The sequence below is a fragment of the Lasioglossum baleicum genome, chromosome 12 (genome assembly GCF_051020765.1).
Source record: "Lasioglossum baleicum chromosome 12, iyLasBale1, whole genome shotgun sequence".
Classification (NCBI taxonomy): Eukaryota; Metazoa; Arthropoda; class Insecta; order Hymenoptera; family Halictidae; genus Lasioglossum; species Lasioglossum baleicum.
The window spans coordinates 4571806-4595964 of record NC_134940.1 but is presented as its reverse complement, the minus strand read 5'-3'; the positions used below and the strand labels follow the sequence as shown (position 1 = coordinate 4595964).

General features: G+C 33.4%; 2 protein-coding genes and 1 non-coding gene across 5 annotated transcripts in view; 2 read left to right on the top strand and 1 right to left on the bottom strand.

Moving 5' to 3' along the window:
• The first annotated feature begins 96 nt into the window (after positions 1–96).
• Positions 97–6872, top strand: LOC143214627 (thiamine pyrophosphokinase 1-like). Its single transcript, XM_076435904.1, has 6 exons — positions 97–515; positions 710–883; positions 1138–1400; positions 1474–1578; positions 2209–2371; positions 2751–6872. Exons 1-6 carry the CDS (start codon positions 449–451, stop codon positions 2915–2917), a joined length of 939 nt encoding a protein of 312 aa, XP_076292019.1. The 5' UTR covers positions 97–448; the 3' UTR covers positions 2918–6872.
• Vha100-2 (V-type ATPase subunit a family protein Vha100-2) overlaps positions 6731–24159 on the top strand; it is a 34115-nt gene continuing 16686 nt past the window's right edge. The window contains exon 1 of one of the 3 annotated variants that reach the window (XM_076435894.1): positions 6731–6871. The gene's annotated coding sequence lies outside the window, so the exon portion shown is untranslated. Of the gene's footprint in view, positions 6872–17971; positions 23027–24159 lie in introns of those variants that run through there. The other 2 variants (XM_076435893.1, XM_076435895.1) reach the window with 2 other exon arrangements.
• On the bottom strand, positions 17531–17653 carry LOC143214716 (U4atac minor spliceosomal RNA). Its single transcript, XR_013010198.1, has one exon. It is a non-coding gene; the product is annotated as a U4atac minor spliceosomal RNA (small nuclear RNA).

The following is a 24159-nucleotide window of genomic DNA, read 5'->3' as shown; positions in this document are numbered from 1 at the left end:
GTTTCGTTAGAATCATTATGTGTAGTAGAATTGTCGTGTTTTAGGAACACTTATATAGTTACTTTTGATGCTAGTTGGATCTCTTATTCTCTTTATACAGTCCCTGACAGTCCCCGCATAAACACTCCACGGTCTCCACGTATAGTCATACAATTTGCCATAAAAATCGATTATTTTTACAATTTTAGAATCGATTATTTGTAAAAATCGGATATTGAAGAATCGATTCTAAAAATCGATTTATTTTATGAAAATGATCGATTTTTTAAATAATCGATTAATAATCGGCATCCCTAATAAGGGGTTATTGTAAATGGTTCTAATGACCTTCAATAATCTGGAGTAAAAGCATCAACAAAATATGCAAAAAATTATTTTTCTCCCCACTTAATTGTCATTATCTTTACTAATACAGATTATATGTAGATATACATATTATATATAAGTTATGTTTAATCTTAGAACGAGTATTTTAAAGTTGAGCTTTGTCACGAATAGAATCTGGCAATTATTATGTAAGTCGTATTTATTTAAGTGTTTACTCAGAAGTATGTAAATAATAGTGAATGTTGCATAGTTGTCTTTACTTACATACATTCTTGTTTAAAATTGTCATAATTCAAGCATTTGAAAACATTGATTGAATGTTTTCAATCAATCTGAGAAGTTTATACATGCTCTAACCCAACTTCATACAAATATTTTCCAGTTTTTAGGAAATATAAATTAGGTCTAATTATGCAAGATAAATCGAATTTAAGTGAATCACAGTGGGACCCTCTTAAGATATTTCAGTGTTGTCTAAAGAACGAATACGCTGTAATTATATTGAATCGTCCACTTCATTGGAACCATGATATCTTATTTCGAATTTGGGAGAATGGTAAGTTTTAAACTTTACATAACGTTTGGAAAATATTTCATGTATATGAGCCTCTAAGCTATGAGTAACATATTTTCATAAAATATATGATATATGTATAAATTTACAAATAAAAAAAAAGGAATAGGTATTTCCTTAACAATTGTCTTGTTACCATAATACAAATTATAGTTCACTTAAATTATGTATTTATTGTCTTGTAATCACTTTAATATTTCTTTAATTTTCTGAGTAATTATTTCTATGTTATTCAGCTCAGGTTAAGGTTACCGTTGACGGTGGAACTCATAGGTGGTTGCATTACTTGGAAACGCATAATATAGATCTTTTAGATGGGAAACATTCTCAGTACATGCCGAATCTAATTACCGGTGATATGGATAGTTGTTCACCTGAAATTGTTGAGAAATTAAAATCCATGGGTTCAATGATAATTAAGACACCCGACCAGGATCATTCCGATTATACAAAAGCGTTATTTCAGTTGAAACAATACGCCAACCAAAGAAATATAAACGTAATAATGGATATCATATAAAATTTTGTAGTCGTAAATAATGTCGGATAGTAACAAAGATTATTGCTTGCAGTTGAAAACGATATATGCATTCGTAGATTCGTCAGGAAGATTCGATCATATTCTTGCAAATGTTAATACGCTTTATAAAAGTGACAAACTTATTGGTGAGATACAGGTAACAATATTTTTTTCTTACTTTTTTACGCAATTTTGTAGATTTTAAGACATACTTCTTTAATTACCGTAATTTCAATTCAGTGTCATTTTCCTCGAAAGTGATTTAATAATGAAAGTTGAAGTTAGCGCAGTTGAAAATAAAAGATTACAAATAAATCTGAGTGTTCTTGTGTTCTCTATAGTTTCTTGCTTTTAAAACTACAAATTCTATTATCTACACCATAATTGCTAGACAGCGGATCTTTATGCAAAATAAAAATGTTCTACCTGAATTGCAACAAACTGGACCAAAATAGAAATTTATTTTCTTTCTTAATATGTTTAGTGGGTTGATGATAACTTAACAGTATTCTTAAAAATTCTCTTCCAATGTATATATTATTTTAAATTACACCTACTCAGTTTTGTCATAAATGCATAAAATCCACTGTGTGATAATTACGGTGGAAACTCAAATTTGTTGAAATTGTAACATGTACTGTTTTCTTGGATAGTCACAGATTGGTATCTATTTACGTTATATACGATACCTAACAAATTTGAGAAAAATCAATCAATCTATTAATTAAATATAACATACTAACTATATTGTTTTGCACATTTATTTATTGAATTTTATTTTCCATAGGTTATTCAAGTTGCTAATAATTCATTAACGTGGATTCTGAGGCCAGGATTTCATAGTATATCAATTCCTAATATATTGGTGGAAAGTAATAGTTGGTGTGGACTTTTACCAATTGGTTCACCTGTTAACCATATCAGTACAACTGGTTTAAAATGGAATTTAAGTAAGCCTCTATATTTGTTCATTATCACACATACCAGAATGATAACATATATTTATTTTTTGTGTTCAAAGTAACATACGTAAACGACAGTCCCACAGATTAATACTTTTTCTCTGGTTCTGCAATATTCACTAGGCGAATCTTATAGAGTTTCTCATTCTAAACCTGAACTTTCTCGTATGTTTAGCTTCTACGTAATAGCTCATTTTCTAAAATAAAAATCATATATTCTTATAAAAACGATTGTTTTTCAAAAACAATACGTGATAGAGCAATTCTGCTTTCGGATTTGATTTTAAAATGAGAAACTCTAAGAATCACCTAGTGAATATTGCAGAATAAAGATGTTGTAAAGTATAAAACATTATTTATTTTCCAGACAATACGCCTTTGCAGTTTGGAGGTGTGGTAAGCTCTTCGAACACATATGATAATTGTTCTAAAGTAACCATCGACACAGACTCGTTAGTGGTATGGACAATGGGTATAGAACCACTTAAGGAAAATGTGAACTATTATGGAACAACATTATTAAATGCAAATTGACATTAGAAAATCATGTTTATTTGAGTAATGATCTTTCGAATTTGCTGTACCTGATAGTTATTAGACAAATAGTTAGTCAGATAGTCAAAGATGAATAATTTTTATATATTTTTTGGTAACACACATGGTAAATGGTGAAGTTCTTATGTTAGTTTAATCTTATTTTTTTTTTTGGGAGAAATTAACATTAATTCAGTACTTACGATAAGCCATGACGAAATTCATAAAAGTTTACATAACACGTTAGCCTTATGCTGTGGTAGTTACCATAGATTGTAAAGGTAAATTACACAAATGTTTTTCAATAAACGTTTCAGTTGAGAAATGTATTAAAATAATCTACATGTCTTCTTACAAACAATAGCTTCGAGTTAGTAGAAATTTAACATTTCTATAACAAAAATTTTTCATCTACAAACATTCCTGTATACATAGTTAATGATGCAAAAATAAAGAAAACAAGTAACGTCAGTTTAGAAGAATTTATTATTTGTAATTCTGAATAATTAACAGTTTTAAATGTGAGACATACGCTATTTTCATATCAGATAGTTTATGTACATAATAATGTATGTATATTATAATTTAATCTTAATCTATGTATATGAGATACATTACTATTGTGAAATAAGACCTTTTTGTCATCAAAATTGAGTTCATTAGGATAATATAACTCGGTTTTAATACTTTTGATGTTCATTGTTTTAAAAATATGATATTGTAAATTAAGTAAGAAATCATTTTTTGTATATACACTTTGTGTAAATGTTATGAATTCTTTTCTTTCATTTATTTGTACAATTTAAAATAGTAATGTAACGCGCGCGCGCGATTAATATACATAAAATACAATTATTCAGGAAAGTTGTTGTTTGATATTACTTTGTTAGTATAGCTCACGTTAAATAATTATATCAATTGTGAAGTGTTTTTTCGATATTTAAATTTATTTTGCATACATATATTAGTAATGATTTTAATTGTATTGCTCAAATGTACAATATACGTAATTACTTATATAATTTGCAAGTCTAAAAGAATGAAAGCGATAGAAAATTCTCACAGTAGAGGGAATGTTTCAGTGCATAGACGAAGAAGAGTTACATCGAATATGCGACAGAAAATGACTAGAAACATACATGATTAACCCTTAAGTAAAAATTATATAACTATTTATGGGTTTAGATGAAATGTTACAAACTCACTACGTTTGTATTTACCATTTCGATAGAGATGAATATTAAATTTTATTTAATTGAATCATTACTTTGAAGGAACACTTAAGGGTTAAACAAATGGTGTAAGAAGACTACATTATTTTGCTGAAAATGCAATGACCATTAGAATACTGTGCTTAGAACAATAAGTTAATAATGTACTCAACTAAGAGAGAATGTGATATTAGACAATAGTAACAAAATAAATATAAGAAAATAGGAATATAGTACAAATTAATATTAAGAATATACATAGTACAAATTGACTCTATGCCAAAGAAAAATTGTTCCTTTATAATTTTTAATATACACTTGTAACTCGTTCATTAACTCAGCTTGTACTGGTTGAAAGCCTAACACAAGGACAATAAATAAAAAAAATAATATTTATATAGCTTGCCATTTAATAAGCAGTCACTTTTGGGGCTCTGTAGGCGGCCTTTATTTTGGAAACTACTACTTATCGGGTGACCAATAATACGAGCACTATTTCCGCAGATTATGTGTTTGCTTTCCTGCTGAGACCACACATAGGCTGGGCCACTAAGTTGGATCACTTTAATCATTTTCGTAATTTGTAGGGATATGAAAAAAGTTTATTCACGAATATTGTATGGATCAAGAGGAGTATAATTTAGCAATGCAGTAAAAGGGCATATTTCGTTTGCATAAATACATTTAATGTGAATCACAGTTGAAAACATTGAAATGTAAGGTAAAATATGTTTTTACATTTATTTTCCTGATTTATTGTTTTAGATATATTTTATTTTGTCCTAATTAATACAATTACATCATTTTTTGTACATATTGTTTGAACAATCAATTGTTTGAGATATTTATATTCTAAAGGGTGGTATTTTATATAAAACATATGTCTCATAATATTTCCCGCGATTAAAAATATGCAAGTTGAATATGGCACGCCACACAGTCGTGCTAAACGTGTGTGAGAGTGTTAATAATTCGTGTGAACGTGGGGCATTTCTAACGGGTACGTATCTGGCGGCTACTTATCGCGCTACGTAATAAATATGAGGTTGGTATGTATACAATGTTTGATTTTGCAAAATCAATTTTTCGGAGCTTACATACGTCGGATTTTGAATACATTCAAATTGAAAATGATGTACATTCAAATTCAAAATGCGAGATTCGATATACGGTCGGTAATATCGATACAAGCGCGAGAAACGAATTTATGAAGCAGACGTTCTTCACTTGTTTTTTATTTTAAGTCGGTGTGATTGTGCATTGCATTACAATTCTGTCACTTTTGAAGTTCACTTTTTTATTTATCCTATTCCAACGTGGAGTAGTATGATTGTTGTACCTTTTTTGTGCCAATAGAAGTATATATATATAGTTATGACACTGCACAGTCCAGTTATTGCGATTTTTCGATAAATCTTTTATTATAATATACGTGTATACATTGCAGTTTATGTACGTAAATTTTTCTCAAAATTGAATAATTGATAACAAGAATAAATTAATTTTATCTCACGTAGTGTCATATACACAGAAGTTTTCGTACTCGTATACTATATAAGTTTCTTTAATATTTTGAGGATGCACCCTTCGACTTTATTATTTTCTTTGATCGTTATGGCATATATTTTCAATTAACTATAGTTACTGATTCGATACTGTTTCAAATTTTAAGACTTTTTCTTTTAACGTTTGTTTACTAAAAAATTTCACATTTTTTAAATCTTTTACCCATGTCAGAGTCGTCAGATGAGGGGAAAAAATTACCCTCCCTCTGCCAGTACGGGATTAGTCACGTGACGTTGTGACACGTGCACGACAGAGACGAAATGCGTCACGTGAACGGGCCGCAGCGGAAGCGTGGGGAAGAGCATCGTGGAAGGGGATAGGTAAATTCTTCCTTTAACCCTTTTGCGTACTATTCATGTTGCTTAGGTGTACTTTTTCATCACTGAAATTGTACCATTTCATCAATGAAATTCGGTAATAGCGGTAATGAATGAAAAACCGTCTTATTAAAAAACCAATACACTCCATGCTCAATGTATGTCTCCTGACCATAAAAACGAATATTGGGTTGGAACGAGAATTAAAGTTCAAAGATAAAATTATATATCTGAAAAATGGCAAAAAATAATACAACAGAATAGAAAATGAATCAACAGATTTAATAGTGTATGATTTGTATGGTGCACCGGATTCTTGTCAGTCGCAACAATCAATTGATCTCTTCAGCTGTGTACACGCGAAAGAACCGCGTTGAAACGCGATCGTTGTTTGTATTTGTTCCCCTGTATAGCTTGCACTATGCAAATGCAACAGCTCGGTAACGTTCTAAATGTTAAAACTACTGGTCCGGTATTAGGGGCGCCATCCGGCGTTAGGGGGATTCCTTATAAGTGTTTGTGCGTGGTATTTCGTAGTGCGCCGATACTCTTTTGCCGACCGTCGAACGTTAATTCGTTGGTTGTTTCTAGTAGACCACCCTGTATGTCAAAATGATCAGCTGTGGCGATGTTTACATTCGTTGGCGTCCTCAGCGACGGTGTACCGCAATGGTGGTGGGGTCGCGGCCACTGGCCAGTTCCTTGCGGTCTTTCGACCGGTCGCTATCGTTTGTCTTGTAGTTTTCTTAATTTTCTAGTCATTCGCGAGTTCATTGGTGAAAGTTTCACAGTCATACTCGGTACACACTTATTGAATACGCCAAATGATTCATCAATCGTTTCGACACTGCTCCAGCCCGGTAAGTCAACTAACATCTATCGTTTCAAAATATTTACACCATCAACCAGTAGTCGATTTACAAATCTACTGCGGTCTCCTCGATTTTCATATTCGATTCACTGGTCGTTCGATATGAATTATTTGATTTAGACGACGGGAAACCGTATACACGGTGGTCCATCACGCGTGCGATACTCGACAGGGAATAAAACGTTAAAATATTATCGCGGAGTAGTCTATATTTTTATCGTACGATTAATTCAACAAGCGGACTGATTTAAATAACCTTTTTGCTGTTTATATAAGTTCCTATCTAATTAAGACAATGCATTTGGATACATTAATGACATACCACGTGACGATAATACTTTCTTCCGATCAACAACTCTAAATATTCAACTCAGGCATTCGACTGGATTTTGACATTTCAACTAGTCTATTACAAAAATCTGACTTCTTTTTGTTTGTAACGTTCGTACGTAATCAATCATATTTTGTCAATGCTAGAAGTTGAATATTCGAGTGATGCAATAAATATTGCAACGTGTACTATCGTTTATAGATGGTGTGCATTAGTTAACGTAGAGTAAGAATGATGTAGTAACATTATTATTTCGAGATGATCATTTATACATTGTTGTCATGACTAGTTAATGGTAAATTTTTATAACTACTTATACTTTTATTCCGGAGCTCTTGCACTTTTTATTATAATTACCTTCAGGTGCGAAATACATTTACTTCCTTGTTTAACAATTACGCGATGAAAAAAGTGAAATAACATCCGCAGTCTAAAGTCAGTGAATTTTCCGGAAAATTTGTATACGTGTTTGTATACAGGAAACTTTTTAAGTAACCTGATAATAGCCAAGTGATTCATTTGTGTGCACTGTGTATTGTCGGCGAAACTTGATGACCTTTTGGGAAACTTGAGCAACCTCTGAAGCAATACCCCCGTTGCGTGTAGCTAGGCGATAGAGGAATACTATTAAATTAGGTGATGGAACCAGGCATTCACGAGGGCTTTTCGCTGCTTAGTTATTAATTGCAACGGGTAATTAATTACTTTCTATCGAATGTAGTCTTCACTTCTAGAGCAATCCGAAATGTGTGTATTACCTTACTGAACAGTTCGTCGTTATTCTTTAACGCTGCGTGCTATTTTTATTAGCAAATTTCGATTTCTAACCTCATCGCCATTTTTAATTACTTGTGAATTAATTGAAAATAACGCAACAGTATCTTTAAATCCTTTGAATATTTTTACTGTTTTACGTCTGAACCATTAAATTTTTGTCAGTTTATAATTAAAATTGTGAAAATGCAGAAAAGACATTGTTTTCGAATGTTGGTTCTTAGAAAATGTGAACATCACTGCTAGATTTGTCGATGCCCGACACTGAGAAACTAACGTTTGGCACCATTCGACGAAGTCACTATATTTGTTTCACCGTATGTATGTTCATAAATTCTCAAGCATCCGGCGAATTATCAAGTTCGATCATCTCGAGAACGACGCGTTATTCAAATAAATTCTTACCTAGAAACTCGTTTTGCCGAAGCATTCGATGCTTATTATTCAAACAAACTCGACGCGACACACCCTATATATGTATCGCTCGAATCGTCTGTTGCGTTGCTCGTTACGTAGCAGCTTGGCTAGCAAATGTAAGCTTTTTCGATAAGTCGTAACCGACTTCTTTCCTCTTTCAAATCCCTTATCACCCTTTATCTTTAACGCGATGCTTTTTTTCAGTAACGGTGCTTGATATTCGGCAATATTTTTAACATACGGTTTTCAACTGTCTCCTAATTAACGCGATCAGAAAGTAATTTTCAGTGTGTCCAAAAAGTATTTGAATATTGAATTTCCGATTCCGGAGAAATTCTCGATATTTAATTGGTGGCAATTTTGTAAAAAATAATAATACAATAATAAAAAAAGATAGTACAGTTCTAAAAAATGCTGTAAGGTGAAATGCTCATAAGTTTCATCTCCTTTGAATGTTATACCTCGTCTCGTTAGACAATGACGGATTTTAATATTTTTAATTTATCTAACAAAATGGCTAATAATTTGGACAGACACATTCTTGTTATTTTTGTAAAGTAATGTAAAATAGTCGGTGTTTCGTAAGGCTGATTTTCATGGTCGACTTTCACCAATTTGTAGGAACTTTTTTCGGAAGAATTATTGAACTGTTGCATTCAGACTTGGTACATGTATTTACGGGTATTTGGAGTACAATAGCTTTTTGTTCTCCACGTGCATTATATAATATACGTATGATCGACTTCCATCTCGTTTATTATTGACAATGGAAAAGAATAATAATGAGAACACGATTCGGTTTAAACGGGCGAAAAATTAATAATTAATAAAGGGGCAAAATCGCCGATGTTTTTTTTTTATAAATTAGGACGATTTATTCTTGTTACGTCACGTTCTAGCCGAGGTCAAGACGAATCCATTGACCTATGATATCGTGATCTTCGTGTGACCAAGTACCGAAAATAAATGGAAATTTATATAATTAAGTAACAACTTTGATAGCGAAGTCCGTGAAGGAAGTTTGTTCTAGCAAGTACACAGAATGACGTCCATTATCTTCGAATGCAGTATTGCAGACGATGAAGCAAACGATTCCTTGATCCTCCTTATTGATCCCGGACTAATGTTTTCGCATGCAATTCGAACACACGTCGCACGAAGATCCCAATATTGTAGGTCGTTTGACTTCTCTTGACCTTGGCTGCAGCATTACGCAACGAAGACACACTGTCCCATTAAAAAGAAAAACAGCGATGACCTTGAAATGAATTTTATTTTTAGAAAATTGTTATGCATATTATAATACCCCTTTTCTACTGTCAATAATAAGCGAGATATTTGCGGTGTTCAAGTTAGATGGGACATCCGGTGTACAAGGTGAACCGCAGAACGCGATCAGCTAGATTATTCTGTTCTATTAGTCTGATTACAATTTCGTTATCTGATGTAACATGGCTCCGACAGAGCTTTAAGACGGTTATAGTTCGCCTTCACTTTCGTTTCTAATTATCTGAAACAACCACAAAATAAAATAACATGTTATTCTTAGACAGCGGATTTTATGCATGCATGGCAAAAAAACATTAGAAGAATTAAAAAATACTGTTACATTATTTTCAACCACTTAAACATATTGGAAAAGAAAAGGAACAACTATTTTACTCCAGATTGTTGCAATTCGCGTAGAAAATTTTTATTTTGCATAAAGATCCGCTGCGTAGTTATTTGAAAAGTGGATCACAAGCCTGAAAGTAATTGCAATAAATCAAACAACATGTTATTTGAAATAATATCTCGGATAATGTCATTTCACAAGTGGCCCAGGTCTGATGTAATGCAGGTGGCTAAAGCTTAGCTGAATCACCCTGTATATTAGTCACAGAACGACGGGCGTGGAGTCACTGCAGATTCGCCAACACTAACGCACGTTGCCACAAAATTGTTTATTTTAGCCGTGCGGTGGAGATTGTCTTACCAGATCTCTAACCAACATCTCGGATAGTTTGGCAGACCGAGCCTGTGGGGCAAGTAGAAGGCGTCAATAAGAGTAGACCTAGATAGGAGGAAGGTTAGGATAAGAAACACTGTCTAAATTAGTGGAGCTCTCATTCGATGCTATTGGATATTAGTCGCAGTATCAAAAGGTCCAGAATAGTGTAATAGACGAGGGGTTTATGGGTTAGCGTCACGTGGTTTCTTGAACGTATCATTCGCTATGGTGTTGGTTAGCTAAAACTGAACTGATTTATGACTGCATCCGTAAATAGAGCACTTATGCGGAACTATCCGCGGTTTATGTATCTCGCACTCTTCGTATCTTCTCCATACTCTACAGTCTAATAGAGGATCAAGATCAAGTCTAATAAGAGTCTCACAATTAAATCTAGCCTGTGAACAGTATACAGGGTGTTCAAATACACGTAGGCCTACAAGTGTCCACTTGAACTGCTCATTTGCCAAATCAAAAAATTGATACGAATAACTGAAAAACAATTAAACGAGTATTGTTAGTCTAATAAGTAGACAGCGGATTTATGGATTTATGGAAAAAATGAATGGGTGCAATTTAAAACAGTAAAAACATTAGGGACATTTGGAAATACTGTTACATTATTTTCAACCCACATTGAACGTGTTAAGAAAGAAAATCAATTTCTATTTCACTGCAGTTTGTTGTACTTCACGTAGAAAATTTTGATTTTGCATACAGATTCGCTGTCTACTATAATAAGAGTCCTACAAAATTAAATCTAGCTTGTAAACAACATACAGGGTGTTCGAATATACGTAGATCTACAGCCTACAAGTGTAGACCCACATTCAGAGTTGGGCAAAAATTTTATGTAAATAAAAATTTCGAATGAAATGGGTCTAAAACCCACTTTTGGAAAAGACCCACTTTATTCGAAATTTTTATTCAAATGAAATTTTTGCCCAACCTTGCCCACATTATAAAGCGTAGAGAAAATTGCTGAAAGAACATACAGCGAGGAATCCAAATTGTCTAATGAAATAATTTTTTTAAATAATTATTATTCACACATACAGTTATTAAAACAGAGTCCCAAAAATTTTATAACTAGTGAACAAGGATCTTACTATTGTTGATATTTTCTATCGAAGGTTTTTGAACAAATTATAATTGAGTCAAGAATAAAATACTGTAAATAGTAAATTAAATGTAATAGAATTGGAATAGTAAAATCTTTTCACAAGTAAAGTAAATTACTATTGTTGATATTTTCTATCGAAGGTTTTTGAACAAAATATAATTGAGTCAAGAATGAGATACTGTAATTAGTAAATTAAATGTAATAGAATTAGAATAGTAAAATCTTTTCACACAAGTAAACATAAAATTGTTTACATTTGATTTAAAAAAAAAAGTGGTTTCATTCGTTCAATTTTGTTCCTCACTGTACATACATACATATATCGACGCGACGAATAAATAGGTCGTTGGCCTAGACATTTCAACTGCGTGAGAACGTGATATGCGTTTTGGAGCGATCTACGATTCTCATGGACATTGCATCTGGTATTGCAATGACGTAGTAATAGAACAATAACGTAAAATCAAACAATGTTATTCTTCGTCAACCATATCTTAGTATAGGTGGGTCGATAATATTCTTTTTCAATAGTTTGTAGTTTCTGGGTAGTTTGAAACCGAATGGGGCCTTGTTGCGGACCATATACACTTTTAGGCAGGAATTGGTTACGAGGTCACACACGGAACAGCTGACTACGTTGTATTTCTTCGAATTGTTAGCTTCAGCTCTTTCCTACAAACATTTCGAATTTGTTATATTTTACAATTATGCATCTTAACTCGCCTACGATATTAGAAGAGTTGCATTTGTATGATGTTGCCAGGTTTTTAAGAATGTTCTGGAGGTACAATGGGAGATAAAAGTACAAGAAATTCGAAATCCAACAATCTATTGGCAATGAAAGCTATTCATGAGTATATTTTGCATTAAAACAATAGATTAATTTAAAAAGCTTTCGTTTAATTAGTGAATTTCATGTTATATTTATTTTTTAATCAAATTGTGTCTTCATATTATAAAAAATTGTAAGTGACTTTTGCGAATAATTGTAGTACCCTCTGATTGTAGCGCTATATTCAGTGGTCTACACAGTTGTCGCGTTTCCATGCTAGTGAGATGACAACACGATAAATTTGACGTTTTGTAACAGTTTATAATTTTTTGCTCTGTAACTGTTTAGTGAATCCTAATGAACATAATTAATTACATAATTTTTACTATATATACAAAAAAACTGGAGTTTCTATTTGCTTTTTTTCAAGGTTTAAATATGGTTTGAAGTGGAATTTTATGAATTCTCCATAAGAAGACGTGTTAAAATGTGCGAACTTTAAGTTGCTATAATTCTTAAACGGTGCAGTGAATCGAACCTAAACTTTGGTAATTGCAGTAATTTAGTAAGAATTATATCTTGTCAAATTTTCAAAAATTTTGTTGCCTCCAGAACATCCACGGCGAAACGTCAATTATCAATTGAACATTTTCTATCGACTGTCTAAATTTTTATTTTCCCTGTGCAAACGTCCAAAATTTTATAAACTGCAGGTTAACGACCTCAGTAGGCCCACTTTTAAAAAAAAGAATCCGCAAGATAGTTATAACTAGATTGCGGATCTTCATGCAAAATTAAAATTGTCTGCATTTGTTATAAGTAGATAGTGGATCTTTAAGCAAAATAAAAATTGTCTACCTGATTTACAACAAACTTGAGTGTGAAATAGAAATTTATTTTCTTTCTTAATATGTTTAATAGGTTGAAAATAATATAACAGTATTTTTAAATTCTTCTAATCTTTTCACTGTTTGAAATTACACCTACTCATTTTTGCCATAATTGCATAAAATCCGCTGTCTGGTTATAAGATATAAATAGGTGCCACTTAGGAACATTTCTCGTTCTTCAATAATTTTATTAGGTTGAAAATAATATATATTGATGCTATTCAATTCATTTCTGACATAAACGCATAAAATCCGCAGTCCAGTTATAACAATAGCTTCCGGCATGGTGAACTGTATTAGAAAATGTTATCTTTCAATAGCGTTTCAGGTGTTCTAACTAGCGTACAGTCACGCTTGGCCCGAGTACTCTATGCCCTGCTACCAAAATGGTGTCAGACACTAGGTGTAAATAACCTTATGCACGTAAGAATAGACGTACGAGACGAATTCGGTTTCTATTTGTTGCACTGAAGAAAGTGTTTTTGTTGTAACGGGGTTACGAACTAATGCATGCGTGTTTAAACATCGTTATACACGTTATACACGTTAGTTCTACAGTTTTCAATTATAATATCTAGACTGCAGATCTTTCTACAAGTTCCATACCTAATGTCACGGAAACTGAAATGCGGCAACATTTCTTGCGTCAACTATACAATTTATAATTTCTACAAACACGCAAGTATTGTTTAATTTAGAAATTTGCATATGCTGTAAATGCATCAAGGTTTTTAGTGTAGTAATGACGCTAAAATGGTTACAAACTGTGAAAAGTCGTCAAAAAAACTTATAATGTATTAACTTTACTACACTATTTTAAACAGATATAACTGAACTGTGGCTCTTCAAGCAAAATTGAAAATTCTCCATATAGATTAAAAATAATGGGAGTTAAATAGAGAGATAGCTAGACTACTTACGGATGTTAACGCAAGTGCATATTTTTATAGAAACTATAGGTAGACTAATGTGATCTGGACAAATGATAAAATAAAGTTATAACGTGTCTAACATAAAGAATGAAATATTCTTATTAGAAATTCGGAAATTACAATAGGAATATTTCGTATAATTGGAACAACCGAGTTTCCTAGTTATGCAGATTTTTAATCTTTAATTTTGGAACGCGTGCAGCACAGTGCGGGCAGTCTTCAAAGCATAAAATTTGGCGCCTGTGTCTTACATCAGCGACGTTGAAGTAATAAGGCGGTCATGAATGTCACCAGTGTCTAGCTTCACGGCAGAGAGTCTCTTGGCAGACAAAACAAGTTTGACAAAGAGGGCGTCGAACGAACGAGAGAGAATGGGAGTGTAGAACTGTCTAGCTGCCAAATATTTTCGTCAATCGTAAATTCCTTTTTAATCTATTGTGATTTCATTGGCTAAACGTTCTGTCGCCGAACAAGAGATATAAATAAAGCGAGGTATCGATTTTTTTTTTCACGAGGGGAATAAAACCGAAGGGTGACCGTCAGTAGAACTGCAATCGATATCGTTATTGAGTCAACCACCTGACTGGATGCTTTCGTTTGCTGATAACACTAATAGCTAGAAGGCGGATCTCTATGCAAACTCAAATTTTTCGGCAAGAAATTAAAGTTTCATGGGAATATGTTTCATATTTGTGGTGGCGTCATTGACGTCGTGAAAATTGTATTGCTCACGAGGTGACGTGTACTCGCACAATCAATTAACAGTATGCGAGCTGGTTTCACGGTTATCGCGATGTCTTATCATGGCAATAATTATACCACTAACTTAAAATTGTGTACAGGGTGTCCTAACAATGTCGTCCAACCTTGAAAGCGGCAAGAATGTTCGCCTCGGCTTTTTTAAGAAGTTATTAACGAAAAACATGCATCAATCAAAGCGCGCTTCAATTTCCGCTGCTCTTGTTCGCTGCTTCACCGCGGCACGGCACCAACGCTACGCTCAGTAGAACCTGCCGCCGAGCCGGACTCTCCCCGCCTAATAGGTCCCGTGTTTTTCGCGACAAGTACATTGTCTACAGTTTTCAAAGTGTCACAGAAAAAAATTTAATAAAAATCTACGATTTACGAGATGTGCATAACACAGGCAATTGTTGAACAAAGAAAGCAACGAATTGTAACAGCGACCTACATCATGATTTGCATAATGCCCACCGTGATTGAGATTGTGAATTGATGTAATCAGTGTCACGAATACACATGCATTCACGGATGGGTAGGTTTGCAAGCTATTACTAACAATAACATACGGTTGACCATAACGACTGTTATTAACTACGTATGTACTGCGCACATACGGTTTCATTTTTTCTATTTAGTTCCCGTCAAAATGCAAGATGGAAGTGTAAAAATAAAGATTCAGTATAATAATGACAATAATAATTAATTTACTTATTAGTAGACTGCGGATCTTTATGCAAAATAACATTCTTATACATCGATTGCAAGCTATTGGAGCTAAGTAAAAATTTATTTTCCTCATTAATGATGTTTATATGTTAACAATAGTATATCGGCATTGTTAAACTCTTTTAATCTTTTCCCTGTTTTGAATTACATCTACTCATTTTTGTCATAAATGCATAAAATCCGCAGTCTACTTATTAGATCTCCGAAGTGCCACACTCGAAACAAACATGCCGAAACATTTTTTAAAATACTAGTGTTGATCATTTACGTAATGCAGCGCAATGAAGGACAATTCGAATTTTTCAGAACTCCATTTTTATTCGTGGTTGAATGTTTTCACTGATCTTTTCGCGGAACCTAAGCCGATTTCTCGAGTCGGCCTTTAAATGTCATAAAACTAGTCCACGTTTTCAAGACAAATAAATGCATTCAAAGTTGTGATTTCACTCTTTTTACTGCTTATAGAAATTCCGTTCGCCGTTACTTTTAGCTGTTTCAAGGTTGCGCTATAAATCTTAATTGTAATGTGCTTGCTGCTTCCGCAGTTCACGATTATTGTCTCAATCATATTCCGAAATAAGCAGGAAGACAATTTGTAATATACGACACGTATGTGTAAACAAATTTTACTTCTCGTGTGAGAATGACGTGTGAGAATGTTTTAAAATAATAAGCTAAGTTGAAATTTCACGAAATTCTGGTTTGATGATTTTACAATCTTTTTTTGTAAATTATAAGTAGATTGTGGATCTTTATGCAAAATAAAAAATGTTTGCATTGATTACAAGACACAGGAGCCAAATAGAAATTTCTTTCTTCTTTTAATCGTCTTATTAAGCTGAAATTAATACACAGATGTCCTTCAATCTTCTTAATTCGTTCACTGCTTTAAATTGTACGTGCTCATTTTTGTCATAAATGCATAAAATCCGCAGTCTAATTATAAGTTTTTGAATCTTCTCGCAAAACTTTGCTGGCGGAGAGAATTCAGTTATTTCAATTGCACAATTGTTCCACATTGTTCTTGTTATCGCGTATTATGATTGCGGGAATTTTAAAGTTCATGATGAACAATTCATGTCCACTAACTTAACTGGAGAGGATACAGGAATAACCTAGTCAAGTCGTATCTACCACGTAACAGCGTTCTCGAGTATCAAAGTAGCACTTGGTAAATGAAGTTCAGCGTTCAGCATTGAAGTGACCACTGACAATATTCGTGTCGGTGGATATATTGTTTTATAAGATGAATGGCAAATAATTCTAACCATATATTATATAGACTTATCAACTCCATTTTTAAGATGCCTATAATCCATGCATTTTTTTAATATGTATTCGTGAAGGTTCTCTTTATCTCTATTGCACGAATGTAGTATTTCATTTGCCTTTTAAGATAAACCAGCTTACTTCTATTCAGCCTTCAGCAGAATGAATGACGTATGAATGTCCACGTCCACTTATGCACATCAAGTATGACGAGACTGGATGTTAGTCACAGTCACATTATCAGCTATTAAAAATAAATATATTTTGTTGTTGTTGCTTGGTCAAAATGTGGGGTAGTATAAATATTAATTCGTTGATAGTAAAAACTCAAATATCTTGTGAAAATAAAATAAACACACCCAGAAAATTCAATACATAATATTTGTAATTATTGATAAGCAATGGTGCATTTTACACATACTCAAAATACTCACAAACAGTTACATTTTCAACTGTAATTAAATAGTTTCATGAAGTATCTGAATTTTAAACAGAGAAGTAACAACGTTAAACAAACAACTTTTTTTTCTCAATAAAATTTATCGATATAACTTTTCTCCCTTGTTTATGAAATTATTTTTGGAACGGAAATATATTTCTGGGATCAAAAAAAGTTTCCCTTTATTAAGAAAATTTGCAAAACCACTTATTTTCTTTTTTAAGCCTCTTATTAAGTAAAGAGGCCTCCCAAAAATTGCATCACACACAAAAATGTGCGGATGCGGTACTGTTTTATAATATGGTTCCAGCAACAGTACTCTCACATACGATCATTGAATACTTTGCTCCCCAAAGACAAGGATGAAATAGGCACAGCTGCGCTGCCTTTATATAGACTACGTATTCATCTGTACATGCGAGAAAGTTCTGCCATCTTGTGACAGTTAGTGATACTACTGGTGTCACGAAATCGTCGACGCACTGACGAAATGCCTTTTAAAATTGTTATTGTATGCCTTTGTTTTCCGCACAATCTTTCGAATTAGAATTTGTAGTCAGTGTTATAGTTTAACAGTTTATATGTATTTACTGCTTTATATCATATAATCATTCTATTCCAAATATTAACATTTAGTTGTATTCCTTGAAACATAAATTGTTCAATTCGTTTGCTGGTAAATAATGTACAGTTATTTGTAAGATAATATAAAGTAAATTCATAATCAAAGTTTAATTTGTATAGATGGTGTTTTATTAATTAGCTGCCTGTTTGCTTTTCTTTTATTACTTGAACAATCGTTTGGAACAAGGAATAACTTTTCGCATGATTATTATTATCATTTTGAACCTCTTCCATTCTTCTTTTCAAATTTGTTAAACTGTAGATTACGTAAGACATTTGGTATCGTGTGTGTTATATGCATGACGTATAATAATTGCGTTTTAGCTGCAGATAAAATCTTGGCGATACTAAATTGCGCCTATAATTGGTGCTCCATCCTACAATACACGTAACTGCAAACACAGAGTGTTATTAAAGTACTTTAAATTCATATCATGAAAAAATTCAATATTTTCCGGATTTATACTAAAACGTATATAGGATGAGTCACTTGACCATACCACCTGAGTTAACTAATAATAATCTACTCGTGGCAGAACAAAAAGTTACAAATAATAGAGTTCCTTTATATCAATTTGATTAGTATGCAGTGCACCTATAAAGTAGCAATGTTTAATCTGTAAAAAAACGACGTTACATTAATAATTTCGTTTAAGAATAGACAAATTAACGTCACTTTCCCAACAGTTATTTCTATATTTGGGAATAAAGGTTGGTGTCTGACGAATAGTAAGCATAGAAGCTTTGCATAGCAAACAAAATTTTTCAGAGATAGGTCTGACGGTACATTAGATAACGATAATCCTTTCCTATCGTCTTTTAGATACGATTTCCGTTGAACGTGAAGAACTTTCTTGGGTTTCCCTGGGAATTCCATTTCTGGTTGCTGTTCTGGAAAAATAAAACTTTTCTTTGTGCGTTATTATATAGACTGCAGATTTTCAGGGAAAATAAAAATGATTTGCAAGATAAGTTAGAATAGTAGGTACATTTGCTGAAATAATTGTATGATTCTTTTACTATTTACGTATTTTACAGCAATTAAAATTTTGCAGGAATAAATAAATCAAGGTAAACAAAAATATCCGATAAAATCTTTGGAGTTAATTTTCGTTGAAAAACGCTGTTCTCGTGCAGTCTCGTAACTATGAAATTAGTATGAAAATTAAACAGCTGTCAAACAAAGACCGGATTCATAATGCATTGGGCATTATAAAGATAATACGTGCTCCACGTGTACCTCGTCGGCTTTTGGACGGAAAAATATGACGTTTATCTTAAAACCCAGACTGTAGGATTTTCAAGCTATATTGCAGTTGTACTGCTGGTGTCGGCGACAGAATTATCTTGTTGAACTGTGCTGGTTACGCGACCGTTTTTCTCGTAAGTTGCATTAAATGGTTTTGTGTTGTGCCAATGAACTAAATACGTACAATTCATTCGTTGGATAGAGACGTAGTAATTGGTAGCACACAATCAGTTGAACATTCTCCACAAAGATGTGGTGAAAAGGATATAACCGGATAAGATGATCAAAATTTCACTCAAACCGAATTAATTCTTTAGCAATTATCAATACCATTCGATAGGGCTCACAAAGAAACCCCTTTGTGACTAGTTACAAGTTTGTACCCCTACCACAAGGGTAGTTATTGGGTGAGTACGGTTTAATGAATTATGCTCCATTTCTTCAGTTCTGCTCAACAAAACGTTACGAAAAAATTCATGTACATTCTACCTACTAGCACACACGTCAATGAATTATTTCAGAATTTTTGGTTGCAAAATTGATTTTATAAAAAATCCGGAAGCATAAATTATGCTATACTACGTTTAAATTATAATGTTAGCTGTAAAATCTCCAAACATTCAAAGAAAATGCATATTTCGTGTCGAATTTTCTGAGATTCCAGTTTTATAAACATTTAGCAGTCGGATATTATTGAAACAATTGTTCTTGACTTTTCCAGAATTTTTTATAAATTGCATCGTCGTTAAAAAAAGTTAGAATCAATTTTTTCGATTCCTCCTTACTTTTTTGTAGGTGTAGTGCGTACTAATAAACATTTTTATATTCGGAAAAATAATGTACAAACTTAAAAATGCAATACAATTCATTCAAATATTTCTGTAAGAATAATTTGTGTTTCTGTTTTTATCAAGGAGAGTATGCAACGTATCCTCTTGGTAAAAAAAAACATCGTTGTTCAACATCAACTCACACACATAAAATGATAGCGTTCAATCACGACAAGATTGCCAGAAGTCGATGAAGTTGATGTACGTAACGTACTTAAAAATAATTAGGCTCCGCCGGTAATTGTTATGTAGCCACGCCAGAGTAATTACTTACCGTGTAGATACATCGGTGATAAAGTGCCACGAAATGTTTCACGTTCAACGAATGGATACAGAATGATCAGCTTTCGATCGTAACGCTTTGAACTCGACGTTTGAGTATGTAGTGCAGGTAATACAAGCCGTGATGAAATCAAAACAAATAGATTGAGCTACAAATCACTTCGAAATAATCCAGGAACCATGAACGAATTTACTCGACAGCGTTCTTCATCCTCTTTTTATCCTATCGAATTTTCAAATCTTCTTGCTATATTGTTTTGAAAATCGCCACTTGATGTACAAATACGTCATCTGTTATCGTGCGACATTGTGCACAATAAGGTACATGAAATTGTTTAAAATCACAACAAATATTATATTATCGGCGACAACTTAGGACAAGTGACTAGATGTAATTTAAGACAGTAAAGACATTAGAAGAATTTTAAAAGTACTGCTAAATTATTTCCAACCTGTCAAACATATTAAGAAAGAGAATCATTTTCTATTTCACATTCCAGTTTGTTGCTCAATCCAGTTAGAAAATTTTTATTTTGCATAAAGAAACGCTATCTAATTATTATACTAGGAATATATCTGTTTTGGATTTAGAGGAAAAGTCATTGTTCAGGTCAGGCCTGGGCAACTTGTGGGCAACTGTTCTCCCTACTCTTGGGTCCTCCCTACCAAACTCCTGTGGAGTGTAGGAGGAGGGGGGACTAGGAATGTATACATAAGCGGCAGTATCCTCGCACCACGTGAGGGAGAGCACAGTAGGGGCAATATGAGATAGTTGAAAGTGGGGGAACCGGTACACTGGTAGTGGGAGTTGTGAAGCGACTCACAGTCGCTTTACTTTACAGTCTACTTTACAGTAGAAAGATAAAATGAATGTAACAGTATTAACACAGTACATATTATTAACTCATTAAAATTCTTATAGAAAGAAACAAATTTTTATTTGGTTCCTGTACCTTGCAATCGAGACAGATAATTTTGATTTTGCATAAAATAAAGTTTACTAAAATAATAGGTTAACGAACGAATAGTATTTTTAGTCACACCGAATTTCATGTAATTCGTATGTCAATGTTATGGTTCTCTTTTGTTATGTTTTTCGAGAATGCATTTCTTGTTATTCTTACGGAGCTAAGTGTCATTTGGTTTAATTCAGTTTGTTATAAAAATAAGTTTCTATAGTTCTCTACACTTCTTCTTGGAAAATCATTTAACAACAATCTGAATATTCACTTGATTTTTTAATCATGTAGAGAAATACTGCAACGGTGGACTAGAAAAAAGGTAGAAAGTAAATGATTAAAATATTCAATTCACAATGGTCCTCTGATTTAATTCGCGTTCGTGAAATAAGTATGCAACCAAGCCGGGTACATGTTCTAAGCAATCACAAGATAAGAACATTGATGTTAAAGTGTGTAATAAAGCCGAAAGGAGATACCTGCTATCTGTTTTGCCTAGTGACGAGAGATATTATCGCCGAAAATGAGAAAGTTCCAGTTTAATTGAAAACCAGAAAATTTATCGCAAGACTGCGGATGTTTATGTAACTTTGGTAAATATTACGTTTACGGGGAGGGGCAGCACTTGACCTTGACCTTCACATATGTTGTCAAGGCGAACATTCCGAACAAATTTTCGAACGAAAACTTTAATTTTGTGTGTGAATCAATCGTTTATTGAATACTTATTATTCTTTACTGATTTGGAGTTGGTTGGTTGGGTCGTCATTATGAAAATATTAAGTCGATGACGTTCGTCAATGTGAGGGGGAATCGATTCGAATTGAGGGGAAGAAGTTCCCTCTCTCTGCTAGTACCGGATTGGTCACGTGACATTACGACACATGCGCGACAGAGACGAAACGCGTCACATGACCTGGGGAATAGCGTCGTAGAAGGGGAAGGTAGAGTTGGGACACAAATAAATAAATTTACTTATTTATAGTTATAGTGAAATCATTATTTCAGATAATTGTGAAAGTATTCTTCGAAATTCTATCATCTAATCGGATTATCAGATTTGACAAAATTGCTATTATTTCAAATAACAGTATCGAACAAAATTTCAAATAGTTATTTCTTATTTTCATTTCGTATACAAATTGCCCTGACCTAACGTATAAGGGTAAAAGAAGATTTGAAAAAAATATCCAATTATATTATTGACATAAGGGTAAAAAAATCCTAAAAAAAGGAAAAGAAACTTGTACGATTTCCTGTGGAAGCATCCTTAAAATGTTAATAATTGTAAAATAATAAAACCTGGAGCTACTAATTTTTGGGGATGTTGAGAGTCGGCTGAAAGCAACTAAATAACCGTGGATATTTCGTGCAGTTCGAACGCAGCACGACAGTTTAATTGTTACTGAAACGATTTCGTCGGATCTAATTATCCGCGCGTTGCACATAGCCCCGTTACCTGTTGCGGCGAATTGATTTGAATAAGTGTATCTCTTCACAGTGTACGATTATGTACAATGAACAACTCGTCACGAGTTCTCTCCGCTTCCTCTCCCGCCCTACCGCGGCCATCACGCAAAACTCGTTGGAGGTGGGACGTTGTCGAGCGTTGAATTAGATTCAGTAAAGTAAGTCGGTGAGTCCGCGACAGGCGAGATCTGGTATTGTGTTGGATCGAGTCGAATCACTAGATCCTCGTTTTTGTTATGTAATTCGTCTCTGGTCTCCACCCAAACATAGAAAAGAGACCGCTAAGTAGATCCTGCGCTTCCTCGGCTGTTTGCTGCGTCGTCCCGGTGAGTCGATACATTTTTCGAATTAATGGAAAGTTTTTACCTGTTTCACACCTTCGTGAACGAATTTTCCACAGGATTACGGGGGTGTCCGCAAATCTGTGGCATAGACTATAATCAAATTATGTAATTGAAAAATTAGAAGGAGAAGAGGGAGGGAAATGTTTAATTTTAACAGAGCACACAGTGGATGTTCATTGTATGTGGAATATAATGTTTGATATGCTAGAGTTTGTTAAAGTGCAATTTCCGCAACGTAAGAATGTTGAACATTCTTCAATAATTCGTCGGGGGTAGTAGCTTCGTGGTTGAACAAAGTGACAAGAAGTAGTTATATCACAATTTAACCGTCAAACGGCAAACGTCAGCCGTATGATGTTGAGGATGTTCACTGCTTGTCGTTTTCCTGTTGTTCCTAGTGTAATTGTTCATTTAATTTATTCGAAAGTGATTCAATGACGATTTTGATACTCCGGGTCAAAATCGACCCGGACCGCATCGCTGGAGGGTTGAACAATGTACATTCGCAATAATTGCAAAGAACTAGTGAAAAAATAAATGTTTTTATGAGACGGAATTGTTCAGTAATCTAAACAGCGTGTGTGTCATGAATAATTCTGTTAATCATGGTTCCATTGTAGAAAGCGTTCGCTGCTTAAAAGTATAATTACATTCGTAATTACGAAATAGCTGTGTTAGATCAGTAATAGGCAGGTGGTTTATTGGAACTCGAGTAATTATTCAAGTGCGACGGAACACAAACGAGAATTGCTGTTGAATTTTTATTGATTTCTTTTTTTTTTAATTGAAATGTTATCATTGTCCTGTCGATAATATTTGGAACGTGCTAATCTTTAAGAAAATTACGATTATCTATATACTTTATCTCTGTTTTTACACTTGTTCCCGTCTGATTTTTAAATGTATCAAGATTTATATCTCTAACAAGTGTGCTATCAACTATCGGAAAACGTGCAACTGTGTACATTCCTATTTAATTACTGGAGGTGCTGTAATCTTAGTAATGACTATGGATAACATAATCAATCAATACAAGATTGATCCCAGCCGTTACTATACTATATTAACGATAAAAATTCGAGTGTTATTAGCTCAAACCTGTTTGCAATATTCGC

Coding starts and splice junctions, on each gene's coding strand:
- LOC143214627 (XM_076435904.1), top strand. CDS start 449: ATGTTTAATCTTAGAACGAGTATTTTAAAGTTGAGCTTTGTCACGAAT. Junction 884..1,137: donor ATTTCGAATTTGGGAGAATG/GTAAGTTTTAAA, acceptor TATGTTATTCAG/CTCAGGTTAAGGTTACCGTT. Junction 2,372..2,750: donor TGGTTTAAAATGGAATTTAA/GTAAGCCTCTAT, acceptor TTTATTTTCCAG/ACAATACGCCTTTGCAGTTT.